The following is a 22637-nucleotide window of genomic DNA, read 5'->3' on the forward strand; positions in this document are numbered from 1 at the left end:
AGATATGTATATATGTACATGTTTATATGTACGTATATGTATATACATTTAATATTTATTTATAACAGAAACCAGGTACTGGTGGCTCACACCTATAACCCTAGCTTCTCAGGAGGCTGAGACCTGAGGATCATGGTTCGAAGCCAACCTGGGCAGACAAATCTGAGAAACTCTTATCTCCACTTAACAAGCAAAAAACTAAAAGTGAACATGGAGCTATGGCATAAGTGGTAAAGCACCAACTTTGAGCACAAAAGTTAAAAGATAGTTCCAGGGCACTGAGTCTAAGCCCTGATACCGGCATACACATGGGTGCACATGCACACATGTATGCACGCACACACACACAGCATCTAGACATTCATCTGGACATTCAGCATCTAGATCTGTTTTTGTTTTTTGTTGTTGTTCTGGTTGTTTTCTGGTCCTGGGGCTTGACCTCAGGACCTGGGCTTTGTCCCTGAGCTTCTCTGTGCTAAAGGCTAATACTCTCCTTAAGCCATAGCACTACTTCTGGCTTTTTCGGAGTAGTGTACTAGAGATAAGAGTCTCACAGACTTTCCTGCCCAAGCTGGCTTTGAACCACAATCCTCAGATCTCAGCCTCCTGTGTAGCTGAATTACGGGTGTGAGCCACCGGTGCCTGGCTTCAGCATCTAGTTTTTACACCAGTTCCAAGCATTCACCTCACGGTCTTTGTCACAGGTGACCGAGTGTGGGAGGCGGGGCAGGAAGGAAGGGGTGTTTACCTTGCAACCCATCTAGGATGCGAATGTCCTCAGCTTTGCTTTATAGGAAAGCTTTGCTTTGTGCAAGGCACACAAAGGCTATTTTTGCAAGAATGGTGGCAGAGCCACTGAGTGGCAGGGGAGCCTAGGCTTCTGGGCTGCCTAACCAGACACAACCACCTCTGCAGCTATGTGCACCTGCCCTCTACCTGCCCTCCCACTCCCAAGGTAAGACTTGGCAGGAAGGCCTTGTGTTTCTGCTACCTGGTGCTTTGCCAGCTTGTCGCTGGCAGCCCAGGTTTAGTGATTGAATGGAAGATCCGGGCCAGGAGTAGGCCTATCCTGCCCCAAACACCTCACATTCACTTCACTCACTTTGTGCACAATTCAGTTTCTCCCTATTACCTGCCCCGGACCCCAAGTGGCATTGTAGTGTCCTTCATGGTGTTGAGGACACGGGCTTTTTTCCTGTCACCAAGGGAAACATAAACATAGGTGATCAAGTACAGATGTCTGGGGAAGGGCCTGGGGTCACGTAGTTTAGGGGAGGTGGCACTCCACCGCAGGCCTGGAAGTGGGAAGACACAAGGCAATAGACAGAGCTGAGGTTTGGCGAGCTGGGTTAGACCCTGGATGGGGGTGGAGGGGCTGGAAAACTTGCTCTCCTGAGGAGAGCAGCTAACAGGGGTGGTCAGGATCCGTGATGGAGGTGAGACTCTCCCACCTACCCACATGCAGAGGTCAGCATCTCCCAGTGCTCCATTCGCAGCACGGGTCTCCCGAGCGACATTGTAGGGCTGCCTCTGCGTCCTCTGAGGTGGGCCTTGCTCCTGTGACTCCACTGTATTCTCAGGGCAGGTGAAGCTTGCCTGGGCTCCTGCCAAGAGCAGTCTAGGGGTGGCGGGTAGGGGACACAGCACTACCTCCAACCGGCCCTCCACTTGAGGCTGGGCCTTCGTGTGAATACCAGCTTGGTCCCTCCCAGCTGCGTGAGCCTCAGAAGTGAAGAAACCCCTCTAGGCCTCAGGGTTTTCATCTGTAAAACTGGATTCTGGGGAGGGACAAGTAAGATGATGGATGCATGGGTGGGACCTCACAGCTGCAGGGGACAAGGCTGTTGTTGGGTCACGCTGGTTGGAGGGACGCCCCTCGCCCACCATCCCCAGACCCTAGCTTCTCACTTGGACCCACACAATCCGTGGCTGGGCTGGGCTGGGCTAGGATGATGTGTTATTATTATTTTTTTTTACCATAAAATGCACCCATATGCCAAGCCCTCATTGGTTTTCAGTCCTCGGTTCCAGAGTCCCCCGACCTTTTGCCCCGAAGCAGTTACTACTCTTTCCTTCAGGTCCTGCTGTGTGCTGGTGGGACCCAGTGCTCTTGCCCCTTGACTGTGAGTGTGACCTGTCTGTCCCCTCCCTGAGGAGATGCCCAGGAAGAAATAAATGATATGAGTCCCAGGCTGGGGAGAGACTAAGAAAGACGTGTCCCAGCCCAACATGCTGAGGGCCCTGGGCCGGGACAAAGTGAGGTCATCACAGGGGTAGAAGCAAGACGGAGGCTCCAAGTATGAGTTTTTATTTGTTTATTTGTTTGTTTTCCTACAACCACTTGTTCTGATACAAGGAAGCCTTTCTTACTGAGACGGCTTGTAGGAAAATTAAAATAACAGACACAAATTTTAAAAATTAAAAAAATTCATTTTTCACATTTCAGCTCCTCTAACAGCTCGGTCCTGGCTCACAAATCACATGTGGAGGCTAAGTAGGGAGGCCAGAGGCAGTAAGGCTGCAGGCCACACTGCCACCAGCCCTCATGGGCTGACGATGCGAGCTACGCTGCTCCCCAGGGGTCTCAGACAAGGCCCTGACTCCACAAGTTGGTTCTTTGCAACCTTTCCATTGTGAAAGAATTTCAGATCTAGCTAAAAGTTAGGAGTGCTGAGAAATCCCAGAGTCTGGCGACACTAATCCACCCTTGCTGACGCTGAGTCGTTGGTGTATGTCGTCCTCAGTCTCTCCGGATGTCTAGCCGCACAGATAAAATGCATATGCCAAGAAGTGTGGCCACACAGAGAGACACACTATTACTGGAGGGCTGAAAGATCGTAGTCTGCAAGTTACAGACAATGTAAGGAGACACGGTCCACACTCTGGTGCTTAGGGTCCCCAGGGGAAGTACCCCGGGCCAGGGTTCAAATCTTAGCAGTTGTCTTCTACTATCTGTGTGTTCTTAGACAAGTTCTTTTACCTCCTTTGACCAGAGTTGCTGAGGCTGTAAAAACAGGGTGTTTCACACGGTGTCTGTAAAGGGATGGTAACCATGACAACGGCACCACAGATGCTCAGAAACCTTGTGGAGGGTGAAGCACTGTTTCTGGTTATCTGGGAGGCTCTGTGTTAGTTCCTTCCATTATCTGGACCAGGGGGAAATCTCTCCCCTCTTGTGGAAAGAACCCAGAGAGGATGTATCTGAGGTAGGGTACTGGAGGAGGGGCTGCCTCTGTTCAAAGTCAGCCCCAGGAAGAACCCAGGCTAGTGATGGTAGATGGGACCAACCATAGGGGAAGGGGCTGCAAATCACAGGGCAGTCATCGGCAAGTCAGTTGTTTCCTAAGCACCCACCGTGTGCCACTGTAGCTAGAGGCGCCAGGCTTCCAGGAAGGAAAGCAACTTCAGAGAATGGTTAGTGACATTATATAGTCCCTTGTGGAGCCTGGTTTATCCGCCTGTGGAAGGAGGGGGCTAAGAAGGGCCACGCTGTGGGAATTTTGAGGAGTGGAAATGAGCCAGGAGTGAGAACTTACTTGGAAGTAGGAGAGGTAGAGTCCCACAGAGGACAGGGCCCTCCTCACCCCTCCCTAGGTCCAGAATAACTATCTGAATGGCTAATCATTCCTAGTGGGGCCTCAACTTCTAGAAATCTCCTCTGGGAATGGGGGCCCTGGGGCACCACCTCCTCCCAGAAATCCTTTATTAAAACTGCATTGCCTCCTGGTGGCCAGTATGTGCAACTGCAGCCTTGGTTTGGGCCTATAGGAGTTGGGCCTAGAACCTTGAGGCTGGATAGAGGACCAGCCCTCTGAGAGAGGCTGCTATGTCCCTCCACAACCACTTTTTGATCCTCATTCCTATACTTCCATGGCAGGGATTCATGCAGAACTGAAGAAATAGCAACCAAGAGCTTAGTCTGAGGCCACCTGAGCAGGCACAGTGCCCCCTTGGTCTTTCTAGTAACAAGTTCTCTCCTATCTCCAAACAGCCGCTGCCGCTGGGGCCTGGAGCCTCTCCTGCAGGGGTCTTGCCATCCTTAGCAGGGCATGCAGAGCTCTCTCAGTCCTGCCAAAGGCAGAAGGACCCCAGGAGTGTGTCCTCCCAGTGGGACACACACATGCTAATGTGCACGAATCCCAGGAGTGTGTCCCAGGTCCAAGACCCAGCTCAGGAAACTTAACTGCTCAGGTGAGAGTGAGGGGCAGGTCCGAAGCCGGATCTTAAAGCAGGAAAGTGAGTGTGATCAGGCCAGCCGTGGAGGTCCAAGGGGAAGCATAGTAACTATCACTGGCCAAACCTTGGAATCCTAGGAAGGCCCTTTATGGCAGAAGAAATATAGAAAAAAATAAAGGATTCAGGTAAGGCCTCACATTCACCTAATACAGCAGCAAAGATTTTTCAAAAAGCTCTGTAATGACCAGGATCGGCTGTGAGGTGAGAGGCCCCATGGCTGAGGTCAGGGGCTTGTTTGGGGAAGGCAGTCTGGCTGGGTTTATCAGAAGCCTGGAGACGTGCATAGGATTTAACGCTGCATTTCTAGTTCTTGGCATTTCCAAGGTGATCACTGTGCATGAATAGAGACGGAAGTGTACGGTGTTCATCAGCACCGTTAGGACTCCACATAATCACAGACCCACGTGCCTAGCAAAAGAGGAACTGATTCAAGAATGATAGAATTTCTCACTGTGGTGGGAGTTCATGTAGTACAAAAAGAAGTATAGAATATGGCTCTGGATTCAAAAACTGTACAAAACTGAGCCAGGTGCCAATGGCTCATGCCTGTAATCCTAGCTACTCAGAAGGCTGAGATCTGAGGAGCAAGGTTCGAAGCCAGCTTAAGCAGGAAAAGTCCATAAGACTCTTGTCTCCAATTAACCAGCATAGAAGCCCAAGTAGAGCTATGGCTTAAGTGGTAGAGCATCAGCTTACCAGCAGAAAAAGCCAGAGTATGAGACCTTGAGTTCAAGCCCTAGTACAGATAAAAAGAACAAATTTTACAAAACGCATGTTCCAGGTGTGTGCGTGTATGTGTGTATTTATAGATTCTTTCTCTTATCATGATTCTTAAAAAAATTAGTTCATAGAGGACATAGGGTGGGGAGAGCTGCAGAAGGTACAGAGAAAGGGAAAAAGACAGACAGCAGCTAATCCTTGTTAGTCACATGGATGAGGGACAGACAGACATAGCAGTTGGGGGGGGAAAGCTGCCACTTGCACAGGGCATTGTGGGAGAAGGGCCATGGTGGGGGGACATGGGGAGGTTCAGGTCTGTGGGACAGGAGGGGACCATCTGGCCTACAAGACCCTGAAGACACATTAAACCTGATTTGTAGGGTTAGCAGACTTAGCACAAAGCAAACAAACAACATAACTAGGACACTGTTAAAATTTGAATGTTAAATACATATTTTTATATAAGTACTTAAATACTTTTTAATGTAAGTATTTGGGATGTTCTTAGATTGAAAGTGTTACTGCCAGGGCACCAGTGGCTCATGCCTGTAATCCTAGCTGTTCAGGAGACTAAGATCTGAGGATCACAGTTCAAAGCCAACCCAGAAAGGAAAGTCCATGAGATTCTTTATCTCCAATTAACCACCAGAAAACCAGAAGTGACACTGTGGCTCAAGGTGGTAGAGCACTAGCCTTGAGCAAAATGAGCTCAGGGACAGAGCCTAAACCCTGAGTTCAAGTCCCATAACCAACTCAAAAAACGAAACGGGGTTCCTATGTCATCTTTGGCCACCCCTATTGAGGACTGGGGGAGCAGTGGGAGTCTTCACAGAGGGTTCTGGCATGTGCAGAGGGCTCTGTCTTAAAAGTACCTCTGCTTCTATTTAAGGGTGGTGAGCCTGAAGGCAGCCCCCTATCACACAGCCCCCATCAGGAGTCTAATGACTGCCTTCCCATAATAGTTTAACCTGTTTCCAGGAGAACAAATAGAAAATTCACACTCACAAAAACAAAACAAAAGCTGGGCACTGGCGGCTAATGCCTGTAATCCTAGCTACTCAGGCTGAGATTTGAGGATCTCGGTTTGAAGTCAGGCCAGGCAGGAAAGTTTGTGAGACTCTCATCTCCAATTAAGCACCAAAAATGCTGGAAATGGAGCTGTGGCTCAAGTGATAGAATGCCAGTCTTGAGCAAATGAAGCTCAGGGGCAGTGTCCATGCCCTGAATTCAAAGCCCCAGGATTGACAAATAAGAATGAACAAAGTTAACCTGTACACCCCTGTTCCTACTTCTGGAAAGCCTCACACTCTATGCTTCCTTACCCAGATGAGATTTTCTTAATAAATGATGAGAGTCTTTCCATGTGTTAAAATGCTGTTCTATACTGTGAATTTTGTTCACTTATTCACTATATGTTTATTGAGCACTTTCCAAAGAGATTTTGCTTTTGTTTGGGCAGCAGACAAAAGCAAAAATATCCAGACATTGCTTCTTGCGTGATGTAAGGAGGGAGGGAAAGATGATATGTAAACAAGCAAATGAAAGGAACCAGACAAATGCATAATAAATCCTTCATATCAAGTGCCAACAAGAAACAGTATATGGAATAAAGAACATAGGAAGAGTCTCCATTTACAGAGATAGCATCCTTTATTTAACCAGCCCTTTGTTTTTGTGTATTTTCATTAATTTTAGACTGAATACCATAGTGAACTTTCTTAATTCTTTAGGCTCATTGTTAATTATTTCTTTTGGATAAATCCTTATAAGTGGAATTTCCAGGTCAAGGCATATATTTGAATAATTATGTGGGGGGGGGAGAGTTCTGGGACTTGAACTCAGGGTCTTGTACTTGGCTTTTTCATTCCAGAGTGGTACTCTACCCCTTGAGTCACTCTTTGTGTCTGGCTTTTTGCTGGTTAATTAGAGTTAAAGAGTCTCACAGATGATTTATTGGGACTTGTTTCAAATCGCAGTGTTCAGACCTCTCCCTTGAGTAGTTAGGATTACAGGCATGACCTACCAGCACCCAGCATTATTTGAATAAATTTTGTATTTTCTCCTTAGTAACACTTTTAACATTGTAAAATAATATGCTGTAAAAATAAAGCCTATACTCACCACTACAATTAGCATACAGAATACCGTCTATAGGTCTATAGTGGCACACGCCTGTGAACCCAGCTACTTGGGATGCAGAGGTAGGAGAATGGCAGTCTGATGCCAGCCTAGGCACAACAATAAGTCTTAATCTAAAAGCAAACTAAAGCAAAAACTGTTGGAACATGGCTCAACTCAAGTGGTAGAACAACTTCCTAGCAAGGATAAAGTGCTGAGTTCAGTCCTCAGGACTGCCTAGCAAGAAGACTGTTATTTTGGAAGAGTTTCACCACACCAGTGGGACTTTTCAGTAGATAGATTTCCCAACCCTTAACCCCTTCCACCACCAGCCACCACGAGCCAGCTGTTCTCTGAGCCTATAGTTCTGTCTTTCCAGGAATGTCATATGGCAGCAAATGGAACTGCACAGTCTGGACATTTTGAGCCCGGTTCTCTCGCCAATCACAGGGCTGCCTCTGCCATTGCTCCATGTCCTTGTAGTGTTCTACCGCGTGGATGCTCCATAGCTTACTTATCCACTCAGCTGTTAACACATACTTGCTGTGTTAGCTTTCTGTTACTGTAACTAAACACCCGAGGCCGCTAACTTAAAAGAGGAGAGGAAGGTTTACTCTGGCTTTCACTTTCAGAGGTTTCAGTCCATGGTCACTAGCTGTGTTGCTTCAGGTCTGTAGTAAGTGAGCCCATTACAGTGTGAGTGTGAAACAGGGGACCCTCTCACCTGAAAGAGAGAGCCTAATATCCCATAGTCTCCTTCCAGGGCCAGTGACCTAAGACCTCCCCAGATCTCAGCTTTTTTTTCCTCCATCTATTATGGAGCTTGAACTGTGGGCCTGGGTACTCTCCCTGAGCTTTTTTGCTCAAGGCTAGTGCTCTACCACTTTGAGCCACAGCACTACTTCCAGTTTTCTGGTAGTTCATTGGAGATGAGAGTCTCACAGACTTTCCTGCTGGAACTGGCTTTGAACCATGGTCCTCAGATCTCAGCCTTCTGAGTAGCTAGGCTTACAGGCGTAAGCCACCAGTGTCCAGCTGACCCCAGCTTTTAAAGATTCCTCCACCTTCCAAAAGTGCCAAGTGGAAGAGTGAGGGAGGCGGAGGCCCGGGGAGGTGAGGGTAGCACTAGGCCGCAGGCAAGTGCAAGGTACTTTTATAGGACCTAGAAGTCCTAGCTGTCAGCAGCGTTCAGTTCTCTTGTTTTCTGCATGACCACGGAGTAAAAATCTAACTGTGCACTTAATCTGCACTTCCACGATGGGGTGGCATGTTTGCATGCTTATTTGGTGAAGTGTTGGGCCAGATAGCCTCTTCTTCTTTCTTCTTCTTCTTCTTCCTTCTTCTTCTTCTTCTTCTTCTTCTTCTTCTCTTCTTCTTCTCTCTCTCTCTCTCTCTCTCTCTCTCTCTCTCTCTCTCTCTCTCTCTCTCTCTCTCTCTTCTCTTCTTCTTCTCTTTATTCTGCTTCTTCTTTTCCGGCTTCTTCTGCTTCTAGTCCTTCTCTTTCTTCTTCTCATTCTTCTTCCTCCTCTTCCTCTTCCTCTTCTTCCTCTTCTTCTTCTTCTTCTTCTTCTTCTTCTTCTTCTTCTTCTTCTTCTTCTTCTTCTTCTTCTTCTGCCTCCTCCTCCTCCTTCTCCCTCCTCCTCCTCCTCCTTCTGCCTCCTCCTCTTCCTCCTCCTTCTTCCTTTTATATTACTGTTGACTAAACTCTACTCAGATTTCACCATATTCCTCCCGGGGTCCTTGTGCTGTCTCCACCTTTTCTGCTTCAAGACGTTTCTCGCTTGGCTGGTGGCTGTTGGAAGTGGGCGCCTGTGCCATCTTCTGAGCAGCTGGCCAGAGCGTGGCGCCCCGCCTCTGGCTGCCCTCGGCAGACAGGCAGCCCGCGGGATGGGGCGGCAGATGTGCTCCCCAGCCCCTACCAAAATGTCACCCAGCTATGACTGGCCCTTAGCATTTATTTACTGAGCCTGAAGGTAAAACACATATGTCCAAATCTGAGGTCTGCACAGAGCCCCAGGGTGCAGGGGACCGATCAATGGCTGACCTTTAGCCACCGCTCCCCTTGCCCCCGCCCCACATCTGTTTGGACAGCAGTGGGTTTAGTCAGTGCCCTTTAAATAGCATAAAAGGGCCTCGTGCTGGCCTGTTTTGTTTAAGGAGATTACATCGGTGTGCTGTGCACTCCGCCACAGGGTGTGTGTGGGGCCGGCTCACCCGGGGAACAGAGTGAGTGGAGGAGCCCTGGCAAAGCAGATGTTTGCAGGGAAAATAGATATAATCAAAACCATGGAGGAGAAAATTACCCAGGCCCCCGTACCGAACGCTCCATCTGCACTGTGTGTGTGCATGTGTGTGCATGCATACACACACACACACACACACACACACACACACGGCTATATCCACTTGTGTGTGGGCTGGGTCATGCCTGCCCAGATCCACAGCCACACACAAGTGTACCTGTCTGTGCCCATGGGCACACATGAGCCCCTCAGGTGCCAGCATGTGTGCTCACAAAGCTTTCTGAAGGCAGCCATGTGGTTTCTTCACGCCTCCCCAACTGCTGGCTGGTGTGTTGGACCCTGGCGCCTCTTCCCCCTCCCCCCCCCACACACAGAGGAGTTCACAGAAAGAGGCTCCCAGCACCCTTCCCCCTTCCCACAAGGGTTCTAGAAGTGCCTTCTCTCTACATCACAGCAAAAGAAGTCATGGTCACCTTTTGGAAATCTCTTTGATTAAAAAAAAAATTGTTACTACAGAGTGAGGTGAGGTCATTAGGTTGACCACGCACACAAAGCTGGAGGCAAAAGGGAACAAAGCCAGGTTTCCCATTTCTTGAATTTCCTGAGCTCAGGCTGAAACCCCACCCCCCAGGGCTGTGGGCATGGGGAGAAAGGTTTCCTGGAAGGGAATGGGGAGAGGTGTGAGGCCCTGCCTCTGTCTCCTGCTGAACGTGATCACCTTGAACGGAATGCTTTCCACCTGCTTCAATACCAGCCTTGGATCTCACCAATGCCCTTCAGGATTGCATCCCCGAGGGGGATCGGCACTGGTGGGGTGGTCTCCGTTCCTCACTTTCTGTTGTGTGCATGACTTAACTTCTCTGGTTAGTCCCAGAATAGGGATGCATTGGGATACATTGTTCTGCCTTGGCCCATGGATAAAACCTCCCAGGCCCCTCCCCACTCTGCGAGGGGTGGAGCCTTGAGCCAGTCTGGAGCCCTGCGTGGACCAGGCAGAAGCAGTCCCATAGATGACGGCCTGACCCCAACTGGGCTGTGTTATTGCTCAGCCTACTCCAGTGTTGGCAGGGTGTGTGTGCTGGATCTGAAGTAGGTCCCCAACATCCCAGCAAGCTGGGGCTCTCAGTGGCCTCTCCTCTCCCACAGAATGTGTGTGTGTGTGTGTGTGTGTGCGTGCGTGTGCACCGCACACGCATGTGCCCGCAGGAACAGCCAATGCCTGGATTATTCATGTTGGTTCTCCCCCCACCTCTTGGGTCCCAAGTCTATTTCCTCCTCCCTCCCTCTTTCTTCCCTTCCTCATTTCCTACCCAATCACTGCAAGGAGATGCCTGTCCCTCAGTCACCTGCCACATCAGACAGCAGCTTCAAATGGTGGTTTGCTCTTTTTTTTTTCCCTCCTCATTGTAGGACTTGAATTCAGGGACTTGAGCTCTTAGCTTTCTCTATCAAGGCTGATGCTCTACCACTTGAGTTTCACCTCCACTTCCAGCTTTTTGGGTGGTTCTCTTGGAGACTTTCCTGCCAAGGCTGGCTTTGAACTCAGACCCTCAGATTTCTGCCTCCTGAGTAGCTAGGATTATAGGCATGGGCCCCTGATTTACATTTGTTTTTGCACATCTCTTTCTAATTCATCCACTTTCTCATCAGTGGTTCCTTCATTTGCTCAACAGATGTTTTCTATATGAGTCCAACAGGGTCCTTGCACATAGTAGGTGCAGAGAGAGGTACAAAATGATTTATCTTCTTGTCACTTCTCACAGATGCCCTGTGGCCTGGCCCGCCCTGTGCTGAGAAGGGACCATCCTTGAGGAAGTAACATCAGCAGGAGCTGGACAGTGGGGTCTTGATTTGAACTAGTCTGCTAACATGAGCCATCAGTGGAGAGATGAGCGGAGGGCAAGGGTTCTTGCATCCTAGAGAGCTTCCTGGCTGGGGCAGCTAATACCTGCTTGAACTTAGAGGTCAGCTGGAAGTGAGGCAGGAAGCCAGAGGTGGGGGCTGTGTGTTCTGCCTTAGGAGCAAATCTGGCCCCGTCTCAGGCTCTGTGTTTTCAGGAGCCAGTTGGTTGAGGTGGCATCATCAGGTGAATTGGATTCTGATGAACACTCGAGCTCGCCCAGGCTGGTGATCTGGCCCACCCTTCTGGACCATCTAATTGGAGAATAGTGGGCTGGCTTTGCCAGGCCAGCCTGCCACCCACCCCCTGTCACAAACTTGAGTCCATCAGGCCCCATGTGTTTGGATGCCACCTGCAGAACAGCAGTAGGAATTGTGACCTTTGAACCAGGCAGGTAGCAGAAGGCAAGAAGGGGTAACTGTCCACTGGCCTGTGCTGGAAAGAGTCCCTGGAGTTCTACACCAGGGACCAAGGCCCAGACACATAGGAAGCAGATATGGGCTGGGTCTGAGGGCCAAATGACCCAGCTCCTGGGGACCAGAGCCCCGCCCTCTCCCCCAAGGCTGGAGGAGAACACTCTGTTGAGATGCTGCTGGTGGACAGAGCTTACAGCTGGTGACCAGGTTAGGATCTTAGAACTAAGCCCCAGCCAGGGCCACTGCTCCTCATTCTAATAGTTAAGGGGCGGGGGGGGGGACACAGAACCCAGAGGCATTTTCCTTTGTGGTCTACATGAGAGACCCAGCATCAGAAGTTAGAGTGAGACAGCCAATAATCAAGAGTGACATTAGAAGGATTTCTTCTGTCTTCCTCTGGGAGTCAGAAGCAGGAGTTTCCTCAACTTCCTGCCACCCACAATGCCAGTCTATCTGCCCTCATACCCCTTTTCACATCTGCTGGCACACCCCACTCCTGGCCAAGGGGGGGTGCCCCACAGGCCGAGGCGATGTCAGCCAGCCTTGCCCTCCAGATGGGACCCGCGTGGCCCCCTCCCCGACTCAGATGAGACCCTCATTGGTGACGCATGTTGTCGGAAGTCACAGACCAGAGACTAGGTACAGGTCCCCACCTCTCAGGCTGGTGGTCTTGGCACACACCCTGCCACTTCCTTGTTTCTCCTACTTGGACTTAGTGGGTGGTGAGAGGTGGGCAGCAGTAGACTTCCCTTCCCCATGGAAGCCTGGACTCTGCCAGCTCCATGGAGGCGTCTTGGGGCTGTGTCTTGCCTCATGTATTCCGGGGCTGTCTTCTCCCCGCACCCAGGATTCTTGGGTTGTGTGAGGTCCCTGAATTCTTTTATTTTCCCCCTAATACTCAAGTTTGAACTCAGGGCCTCACTCACTTGGTTGGCACTCTATCATTTGAGTCACACCTCCAGCCCTTCTTTTAGCTGGTCAAATGGAAATAGAGTCTTGAAGACTTTTCTGCTAGAGCTGGCGTCAAACTGTGATCCTTTAGACCTAGTAGTTAGGATTAGAGGCATGAGCCACTGTATATATATATATTTTTTCCTTGCTAGCCTCAGTTTCTCCCCTCCCTTCCTCCCCCCCATTAAACCTATGCATTTGGGTCACTCCCTAAGTCTAAAGACTTTTTTGAGGGTGGGGGCCAGTCCTGGGGTTTGAACTCAGGGCCTGGGCACTGTCCCTGAGCTTTTTACTCAAGGTAGCACTCCACCACTTGAACCACAGCACCACTTCTGGCTTTTTTCTGTTTGTGTGGTGCTGAGGAACCAAACCCAGGGCTTCCTGCATGCTAGGCAAGCGCTCCACCACTGAGCCACCTTCCCAGCCCACCCGTAGACTTCATAACCTGGAGCTGCTCTTACCCAGTTGGCTCTGTTGCTGTGGGGTGGCCCCAATCCTAGACTTCATTCCGAGGCCCCTGCTGGGCTCCATAGGGTATAAGATGGGTTGGGGGAGCTGAGCTATATCAGGCAGAGGTGGGGGGAGGGGCGGGGGCATCTCCTCTTGGCCTGGCTGCTAGGAAGTTGCTCAATGGAGATGTTTATTTTTGGTGAACTGGGTGGGATTTCTTTCCTTAAAAAAAATCCCCAAACATAAAACTTATTTATGTGCCAGGAAGATGCATATCTTTGCTGAAAACCCTCAGCCCAGCTGGCAGCCACAGTGTGCACCGCGCTGTGCAGGGGAGGTCCTCCGTGCCCCTGGTCACCGCGGGGTCATTTGTGACATCTTTGGACCCGTGCACCAGTCCTCTGCACTGGGCATGGCCCTCGGGCACAGCTCTTACAAGTCCATCCGAGGTGACTCTGGGTGCCCACCTCACGCCCTTTCTTCAGTGCCTTGGAGAAGGAGAGGCAATGACAGAAGCGAGGTATCCCTCCCAGCTTCCATGAGGTACACAGCCGGGACAAGAGGATCCTGAGCCTTGGCCCCCAGGATCTAGACAGAGTCAAAGACCCGGGCAGGAACATCACTGTGACTTCGTTTTTGTTTGGTTTTGTTTTTGGTGTTGTGCCGGGGGCTTGAACTCAGGACCTAGACACTGTCCCAGGGCTTTTTTTGCTCAAGGCTGATGTTCTACCCCTGCGCCAGAGCTCCATTTTTAATTGGAGATAAGAGACTTACAGACTTGCCTGCCACGCTCTGGCTTTCCACCCTCATCCCCAGATCTTGGCCTTTTCCTGATTATGGTGGTTCTTAACATCTGCTACTTGGATGGTTTTGCAGCAGAGACCGGGTTCAGAGTGGTCAACTCTGGTACCTCAACGTGGACTTGTGACGAGGAGGCTTACCCCCGTGAAGGGTTTTGTGGACTGCTCCCACACTTCTCATTGACTGCATGCATCCGTTCTCCTGCTCTGCCGGGCCTCACAGGCAAGGGGGCTTGCACCCCCTCTGCACACCTCCAATTGGGGCCTGTCCTGCACGCCCAGACACATCCTTCCACACTTCTTCTCACTCTTGGAGGTCTGGTCCTATGTCGGGGTCCTGCAGTGCTGACGGAGCTCGTGGGCTTCCCAAGCAAGGCCAGAAATGAGAGCCAATAACCAGGCAAGCCAGCACAGCCAGCACCACACACGCCAGCCTTTGCATTCTCACAACTCCCTGTGAGCAAATAAGCAGGGGTCTGTGTGTGTGTGTGTGTGTGTGTGGTTACTAGGGTTTGAACTCAGGGCTTGTGCATGGTTGGCTGGCATTCTGTTACTTAAGCCATAGCTCCAGTTCTGCCACGTGAGCCACAGCTCCAGTTCTGCCTTTTGCTTCCTTCCTTCCTTCCTTCCTTCCTTCCTTCCTTCCTTCCTTCCTTCCTTCCTTCCTTCCTTCCTCATCTCTCTCTCTGTCTCTTTTTCATGCTGGTACTGGGGCTTGAACTCTGAGCCTGATACTTTCATTGAGCTTATTCACCCAAGGCTAACACTCAATCACTTACGCCACACATTTACTTCCAGCTTTTTGCTAGTCAATTAGCAATGAGTCCCTGGATTTGTCTGCCTAGGCTGGCTTTGACCCACAATGCTCAGGTCTCTGCCTCTTGCCTCTTGAATATCTACAAATATAGACATGAGCCATCAGTGCCCAGTTTCATTCTGTCCTTTTATTTTTGTTTGAAATAAGGTCTCATGAACTTTTCTGCCTGGGCTGGCCTTGAACTATGATCCTCTTGCTTTCTGCCTCCTAAGGAGCTAGGGCTGCAGGCATGAGGCACCAGCACATGGCTCACCTTCACTTATAGAGGGGAAAACTGAGGCTCTTGGGGGTTAGGGAACCTATCTGAAGTGCAGAGCGGGGGAACACTCCCCGGCCAGGCCCCAGCTGGGCCATCTGATTGGGCCAAGCGTGGCCTCCACCTTGTCACCCTCCACACCTCTGCTCTGAGCCACTAGGTGTGTGCTGCATTCTGTCAGCAATGCCCAGCAGTGAGCTGTGAATGTGTGGATCACCCCTCTGAGGGAGGTGGGAGGCCTGCATGTGGACATCCCGGGAGACAAGGGCCTGACAGCGCCCGTAGATGGCAGGCAGCTAGACATGGCTGGTGGTGGGAAACCTGGCCCAAGCCCAATCGTTCCAACCCCCCAAGGGAGGAAGGACCTCAATGGGCAGTGCTGGGGAACTGTGTGGAGGATGGGGCGGGTGGGGGGGAGCAGGGGGCAAGGGGTGTGGTCCTCAGCACTGGAATTTCGGAACACTGACTCCTGGGACCAGACTCTGCCTCCACGCTGGCCTCTTTGAGTCCCCTGAGCCCTGGGATCTGGGTTAGGAGGTCACTGGGTGGATTCTTAAAGAGATCTTGACGAGTGAACGTTGTTGCTGTGGGGTAGGAGCTTAGCTTTCCTGGAGTGGGGTTAGGATCGCAGATTGGCCAGGCCAGTGTCACATGTTATTGGTTTTAGAAGGGATCCTTTCAAAGATGATGCCAAAGCTACTCAGAGAGGGAAAGGGACTTACCTGAGGTCACACAGCATGTTGACACTAACCTGGATTAGAAATTGAGTCTCCTGATCTCATATTCGAGGCTCCTCTGGGGAGAGGCAGGATGGGCTCCCCCAGCCTCCCCTTCTCTCTTGCTGGGTTTGTCCATTGGTTTCTGACCGTGTTTCCTTCCCTTTTCAGCCAAAGAGAGCTCCCTGGGTGAACCGGAGCTGCCACCTGACTCTGACCCCGTGGGCATGGACAGCTACCTCAGTGTGAAGGAGGCTGGGGCAAAGGGAGCCCAGGAGCGGGCGAGCGCCGACCTGCCGAGCCCCCTGGAGAAGGCCGACTCGGAGAGCAACAAGGGCAAGAAGCGGAGGAACCGGACCACCTTCACTAGCTACCAGCTGGAGGAGCTGGAGAAGGTCTTCCAGAAGACCCACTACCCCGACGTGTACGCGCGGGAGCAGCTGGCCATGAGGACGGACCTCACCGAGGCCCGCGTGCAGGTCAGCCGGGGCTGCAGGCCAGGCTAGGGCCCCGCTGGGCGCATCCACCACGGGCAGCTGGGCCAGGCTGGCTTCACACTGGGCAGACCCAGAGAGGAGGTCGAAGGAGGCGATCCCAGTGGAGGCCCAGGAGGCCACTCTGTTCCTGGCCCTCCACCGCATGAGGCCCCAGGCTCTTGACTGAAGAACAGGGGTAATGGAGACGGGAAACAGGGTGTTCATGACAGACCCATAGCATGGGCGAAACCCCGGTGCCCTCAACCGTCTGCTGGCCATGTTCTCTCTGCCTTCAGATGTTGGTCACACACTTGTCTGAGGGGTCTTCCTGGCCACCATGGACAAAGTAGTCTCCCCCAGACCTCAAACCCACTCAACCCCACTCCACACAACCAGACCTGACACAGATCAGTACAACCCAAACCAAAACAACACGATACAATATGCACAACACAACTCAACTGAAGCCAATACAACTCAACACAACCTTACCCAACACAGATTCACCCAACACAGTTCAGTTCAGCCCAACATAGCTCAACACAATGTACCCACCACAACCCATCCCAACATTGTACAACAGGCTCAACACAGCACAACTCAGTAACCCTAACACAGCACAACACAACTCAGTACAATAAAACCCAACACAATAAAGCTCCACCCAAAACAATTCAATTCAATGCAATACAACACCTTAAATTCAACACAACACAGCTCAACCCAACACAATCTAACCAAACCTCAAACAACATAACAAATCAACACGATCCAATGTAACCCAGCACAGTTTAGCACAATTCTTACAACACACCGCAGCCAAATGCAATACAGGACAACAAGACATAGTCAAATGCTATACAGACCAACCAAACAAGCCAACACAGCCCAACATAACAGACTAACCCAGAACAGCATAATCCAACACAACATAGCCCAATCCAACACGACTTAACTCAAACCAACACTGCTCAATACAAATACAACTCTACACAACACAACACAACTCAACCCAATGCAATCCAACCCAATCCAATTCAACCAAACCAGGTCACTTTCCATCATTTTATTATTTGCCCTTTTTTCCTCTTTTTTTAAGGATTGTGTGATTGGCTTACTTTATTTTGCCTGTCCTTCCCCTCCCACTAGGAGTTCCTTGGATGTTCATTCCCATATCCCATCTCCCCACCAAGGAGAGAAGCTAGACTGTAAGCAGACCCAATGGCCCAAATCATTATCTAGAGACCAACTGCCTTGCTTTATCCAGAGGGTGAGTCCCTCTCTGCATGGAATCATAACAAAGAAAGAACCAGAAAGTGCAGATCTCTGAGTTGTCAAAATAGAGTTGACAAAACTCACTCCACTTCAGTTGCTCAAGCTTCAGTTTAGCACAACATATATGCCCAGGTTGCTTTTTCATACACTGAGTGCTAGAAGCTTCCAGGCCAGTGCTGTCATGTGGCAGACTTCCCAAGAGTGGAATGGCGTCCATGTTAATCAGTAGTGCCATTCAGACCTTTGGGCCACTGAGCATCAGAACAGCCCTGCAGTCCACCACAGAGAGCTCTGGGACTGGTTCACTAAGGAATGTGGGTCTAAGCCTTATAAGATGCCTGCCTCTCTCAACCATTCTGTTGAACATGGATGGCTGAGGCTGTAATTCAGCCCATGAGACCTCACTTGCCCGAGCCTAGCAGGAACCTCAGAGTTCTGCTTCCGTTCCAGCTGAGGGATTATGAGAGAAAGAGGAGCAGGCGGGCAAAGGGGAGATTGACTTCAAGGCATCCTCACTGGTGCTGTGTTGGCTTGGGATAAAGCAGCAAAGTCTACTCAGTGGGTTGCATGGGTGTGTTGCATGTATGCTTCCTAAGAAAGAATGCCCGTTCCAAGAGCAGAACTCACTGAGAATTATGAAGCCTGCCCAGTCATTACAGAATACAGAAAGAACACTGAGGTGCAGTTGGCATTCTTTAGTCACCATTGTGTAGTTAAAACAGGGTTCTCCTGCTCACACTTATGTACTTGGGCATACTTCAAAGACAGACTTGAGGCAGTTGACAAGTTAAGATTTCTCATTGTGATCTAAGATCAAGGATGATGTCATGAAATGGGAAGGTTATTATGTCCAAAATCTTGGGTTGAGCACAAACTCAACTCTGAGCTTCCTGGAAGCAGGTATAGAAAGGGAAACACACACACACATACACACACACACACATACACACACACACATTCCTATTCAATGGGAAGGACTATCGAAATACAGGATGGTAGTGATAGACAGGATCACTTGATCTTCTGACTTGATAGATGAGAAAGAAGTCGCAGAGGCAGGAAGTGATGGCTTGAAGCTACTATAGACTCAGAAGCAGTGCTGTGCCGGTGTTCCAGTCCAGCGCTCTTTGACTCTAGCTTGCTGTACCAGGACACATGCCAGATTGTTCTTTGGCTTTTCTTTGTACAAAGGCAGCAGGGTGGGTGGGATCTTCATGTGCGTCAGACCTCTGGGTTGAGCTCTGAGCCTGGCAGTGCCCTGGGGGGTTTGGGGCTGTGATGGAACCCCTGCCGGCCTCTGTGGAGGTTGTTTGGGGCCCCGCACTCAGCTGGTGACAAGCCAGGTGCCTGGCGTCGAGTGGCGGTGGGGATTGGGAGGGGGGTCGATGGGGTGGGGGTCTCAAGATGGACTTTTCCTGGGAAGAAGCCTGGAGTTTGGCCTTGCTCCAGGGTGGGGTGCAGGGGCCTCTCTGTGCTGTCTGGGATTCCAATATCCACAGCTGGTGTCTGAAGACAATAAGACAGAGGCCTCCCCGCCCTGGGCCACCCCGCCCTGGCCCCAGATGGGCTGCGGTTAGCCAGGCCTCCGCCAAGACAGTTGGTTCTTTGCACAGCTCGGTCCTCGGGAGAGGCCTGTGCTGAGTGGGCCTAGGCCCGGGTGGGCCCAGGAGCGGGGTGGTCCTGGGCATAACACGCAGAAGGAGAGGATGGCTGGGACTGTGCAGTGGGCTCTGCATCCCGCTGCATAGTGGAGGCAGAGCTCAGAGGCCCGGCTGGGGGTCAAAGATGAAAGACCCTGGGTGTTGGCACAGAGTGGCCACCAGGATGTGCTGGACCAGCAGACTTAGCTTTCTTCTTGGTCTGGTCAGAAGCTCTAGACCTGGGCACAGGGAGAGGCCAGAGGAGAGCTTCTGTAGGAGGTCTGGGCTGGCCTGCTCACCACCCCTTCTCCTAGCACCCCTGCCCCTGCCCCTGCCCACCTCTCAGCCTTCAAATAAACCCATCCTGGCTCTCTTCCACTCCCTCCCATGGCCAGTGCTCCCCCACCATCCTCACCAGATAGTCGCCCCTCACCCCCTTCCATCCCCACCTGTTCCTCTCCTCAATTTCAGACCCCCTTGCCAGATGCTTCTGTCCCCCCTGGGGTCTTTCCTTGTCCTCCTTGTCATCCCCAGAGCCTGCACTGATACATCCTCAGACCTCTCCATTCTCCCAATGATTGGAACCAGGGACCCCGGCAGCCATATCAACTTGCCTTGCCTTTGCCCCACCCTGAAAGAAAGGAAAGAAAAGAAAGGAAGAAAGGGAGAAAGAAAGAGAGAGAGAGAGAGAAGGAGCCAGGGAACAGTATATCTTGATGCCTCTGGTGGGCTTCTCCCCGCCCCTCGACTTCCCCCCAGAAGACTCTGGGAGGCTGAGGAAGGAAAGGGCTAAGCTCAGCCTGCAGGAAATTAAACATGAAATGAAAACAAGCGCCTCTGATTCACTCTCCCAGCCTGCCCAGCCCCCACTCCTGGCCACTGATAAAGGGGGATCCAGTTTCACAGAGCTGAGCCCCCTGTGCCTCTGGCTACCATTGGGCTGGCCTGGGCTTGCACCCCAGGGGCTCCCTGAGGAAAAGGGGCCCCAGGTGGCTCTGGGGTAGGAGCTGAGACTCCAGGGAGGTCACAGGAAGGGCACATGTGTGGACATATGTGCACGTGCACATGCACGTGTGTGCACACACATGGGTGTCCTATGCACGAAGTGGAGGAAAGCCATGCACAGTAGGGATGGAGAAACACCCTTGTGCAACCCTCCACCCTACCCTTTTCTCCCACACGGCCTCCTTCTTTCCTGACCTCTGTCCTCTAGCAAGAGAGCGAGAGAGGTCAGGAGCTATAAATAAACAAATGAGAAGTGCTCTAAAAACTCTGAAGTCCCATCTGTCTCCCCTCCGCTGCTCCCATGAAGTGCCATCTTTACTCAGGGCTCAGCGCCCCATCCACAGATGCACAGCCAAGGCCACGGGCGGGGCCAGTGCTCCATGGGTATTCTGTTTGTTCACTGAACTCCTGGGAGGCCCCTGGGAAGGCCACAATTTCTATGGCAACTCCTCCTCACCCTCCCTCTCCCACAAGCTGAGGCCCCCGACAGCAGGCCCAACGGTGAGTCCTTCCTTGCCCAGGAAGCTGGGAAGGTTCTCAGCTTGTCACAAATGCTCCTGCCAAGGAAAAGGGCACAGCATTCTCCTTACCTGAGACTCGGCGCACATCTGACCCCCAGATCTCCCTTCTCAGCCAGTGCCACCCAGTGCCCGGCCTGCCTCCACGGCATACTCACTACCCATGCTAGTGTCAGCAGGGAAGGGACAACTCTCTACTGCAGTCCACTCTCCACACGTGTTACAGGGCCACACCCCACTGACACTCTGCACCCCCCCGCCAAGAGCAAACCCCTCTTTGGCATCTGAGCCTGAGCCTGACTCCAGCTTCCATAGTTCTTTCTCTTCTACCACTTGACCACTGCCTCCCAGTCTGAGTCCTGCTTGCATAGCTCTTTCTTGTCCACTACTTGATCAAACTGGCCTCTTCGGGCTACCTGAGCATGCCACGTGTTCCTAAGCTCAGATCCTCCTGCTATTCACGCAAGGCCTCGCACCAGCCCTCTCCTCTGGGAAGCCTTCTGTGACTGTTGCTGTTGCCTGGCAGAGCACCTGTCTTCCCAGTGTACCAATGCTGGGACCAGTGAGTGACTAAACGACAATGCCCAGGGACATGTTTTCAGTGTGCGTGTGTCACTTGTCTGGAGTCTGAAGTTTAGACAAGTGGACGTACTGACCCAAGATCATAGCCATGGCCTGAGGAGGGTGAGCTACCTGCCAGCTCACAGTCGATAGTTCTATATTGTACTCTGTTGAGGACCAAGGCCAAAGCGGACGTTTACCTGTAACCCTAATACATACTTCTAATGGCCACTGTTTGTACTGCCCAAGGACAAGGCCACCCCCCCCCCCGGCCTGACACTGTGACAACCATTTTGTCTACTAGGTCTGGTTCCAGAACCGTAGGGCCAAGTGGAGGAAGAGGGAGCGCTTCGGGCAGATGCAGCAGGTGCGGACCCACTTCTCCACTGCCTACGAGCTGCCCCTCCTCACCCGAGCGGAGAACTACGCCCAGGTAAGTCCTGCCGGGAGCCTCCTACCATCCCAGGGCCAGGTGTGCTGACAGTCGTCTCTCCAAGGAAGACATAGGGTCCCAGAGTCGGTGTGTCTCGTGCCAGGTGTCTATCTGTATGGACTAGAATGTGGGAGGCCCAGAACTGCACTGCCAATGTAATCACTCTCCCAGACTCAGCCAGGCTTTTGGGGGGAAAGGACGTGGCTAGAGGGCCCCTGTATTCCTCTGGAGCATCAGAAGAAAGCAACTTCTGAAAATTGGAGGGCTCATGGCCAGGCTAGGATGAACATGGAATTCTGTGCCCCACAGTGAGTTTCTGCCCAGCCCCAGGTCTTGCTCCCCTCAGCTCTCAGCTTGTCACCTGTAAATTGAACTTGATAGAAATGTTCACCTCATTTCAGTGTGTGTGTGTGTGTGTGTGTGTGTGTGTGTGTGTGAAACTCAGGGCCTAGGCACTGTCCTTGAGCTTTTTCACTTAAGGCTTGTGCTCTACAGGTTTGAGCCACAGCTCCATTTCCAGTTTTCTGGTGATTAATTGAAGATAAAAGTTCCATGCCCAGGCTGGTTTGAACTGCAGTCCTCACACTCAGCCTCCTGAGCAACTAGGATTACAGGCATGAGCCCCATCATCCAGCTTTACCTCAACTCTTTTGTAGGACCATTCTAAGGTTTAAATTAAATCATGCAATACCACTTTGGGAATTTCACAATTTCCTGAAAGCAGTTTGCACTAGCCAGGTCCCCAGGTGACTATGTTCTGTCCCTCCTGTCTTTTCCCTGGGCATCTTTCTGGATGATGTCCGTTGGCCAGAGCTCATCCTAGAACCATCCAGGGCCATCATGAAACACAAAGGAACAAGAAGAACTGTCCGTAGTGATGTCAGCCATCCAGGATATGTAGGCTGATGAGGGGTTTTATTTTGTTTTGTGGTACTGAGGATAGAACCCTGGGTTTTGAGCATGTTAAGTAAGCAGCTCTACCTCTTGAATCACACCTCCAGTCCTTTTTTTTTTTTGAGAGTCTGACTAACTGTCCAAGCAGTCTGGAGTTCTCAATCCTCCTGACTACACCTCCAGCCCCAAGCTTGCCCCCACCCCCCTGCCTA

General features: G+C 51.3%; 1 protein-coding gene across 1 annotated transcript in view; it reads left to right on the forward strand.

Annotated features, from left to right (window-relative positions):
* Window positions 1-22637, forward strand: part of Alx4 (ALX homeobox 4) — a 41350-nt gene that overhangs the window by 16287 nt on the left and 2426 nt on the right. Inside the window, exons 2-3 of the mRNA XM_013029988.1 lie at window positions 15795-16102; window positions 21403-21531. Of these exons, the coding sequence (XP_012885442.1) occupies window positions 15795-16102; window positions 21403-21531 (437 nt within the window). The remainder of the gene's footprint in view (window positions 1-15794; window positions 16103-21402; window positions 21532-22637) is intronic.

Source organism: Dipodomys ordii, unplaced genomic scaffold, assembly GCF_000151885.1.
Source record: "Dipodomys ordii isolate 6190 unplaced genomic scaffold, Dord_2.0 Scaffold125, whole genome shotgun sequence".
NCBI lineage: Eukaryota > Metazoa > Chordata > Mammalia > Rodentia > Heteromyidae > Dipodomys > Dipodomys ordii.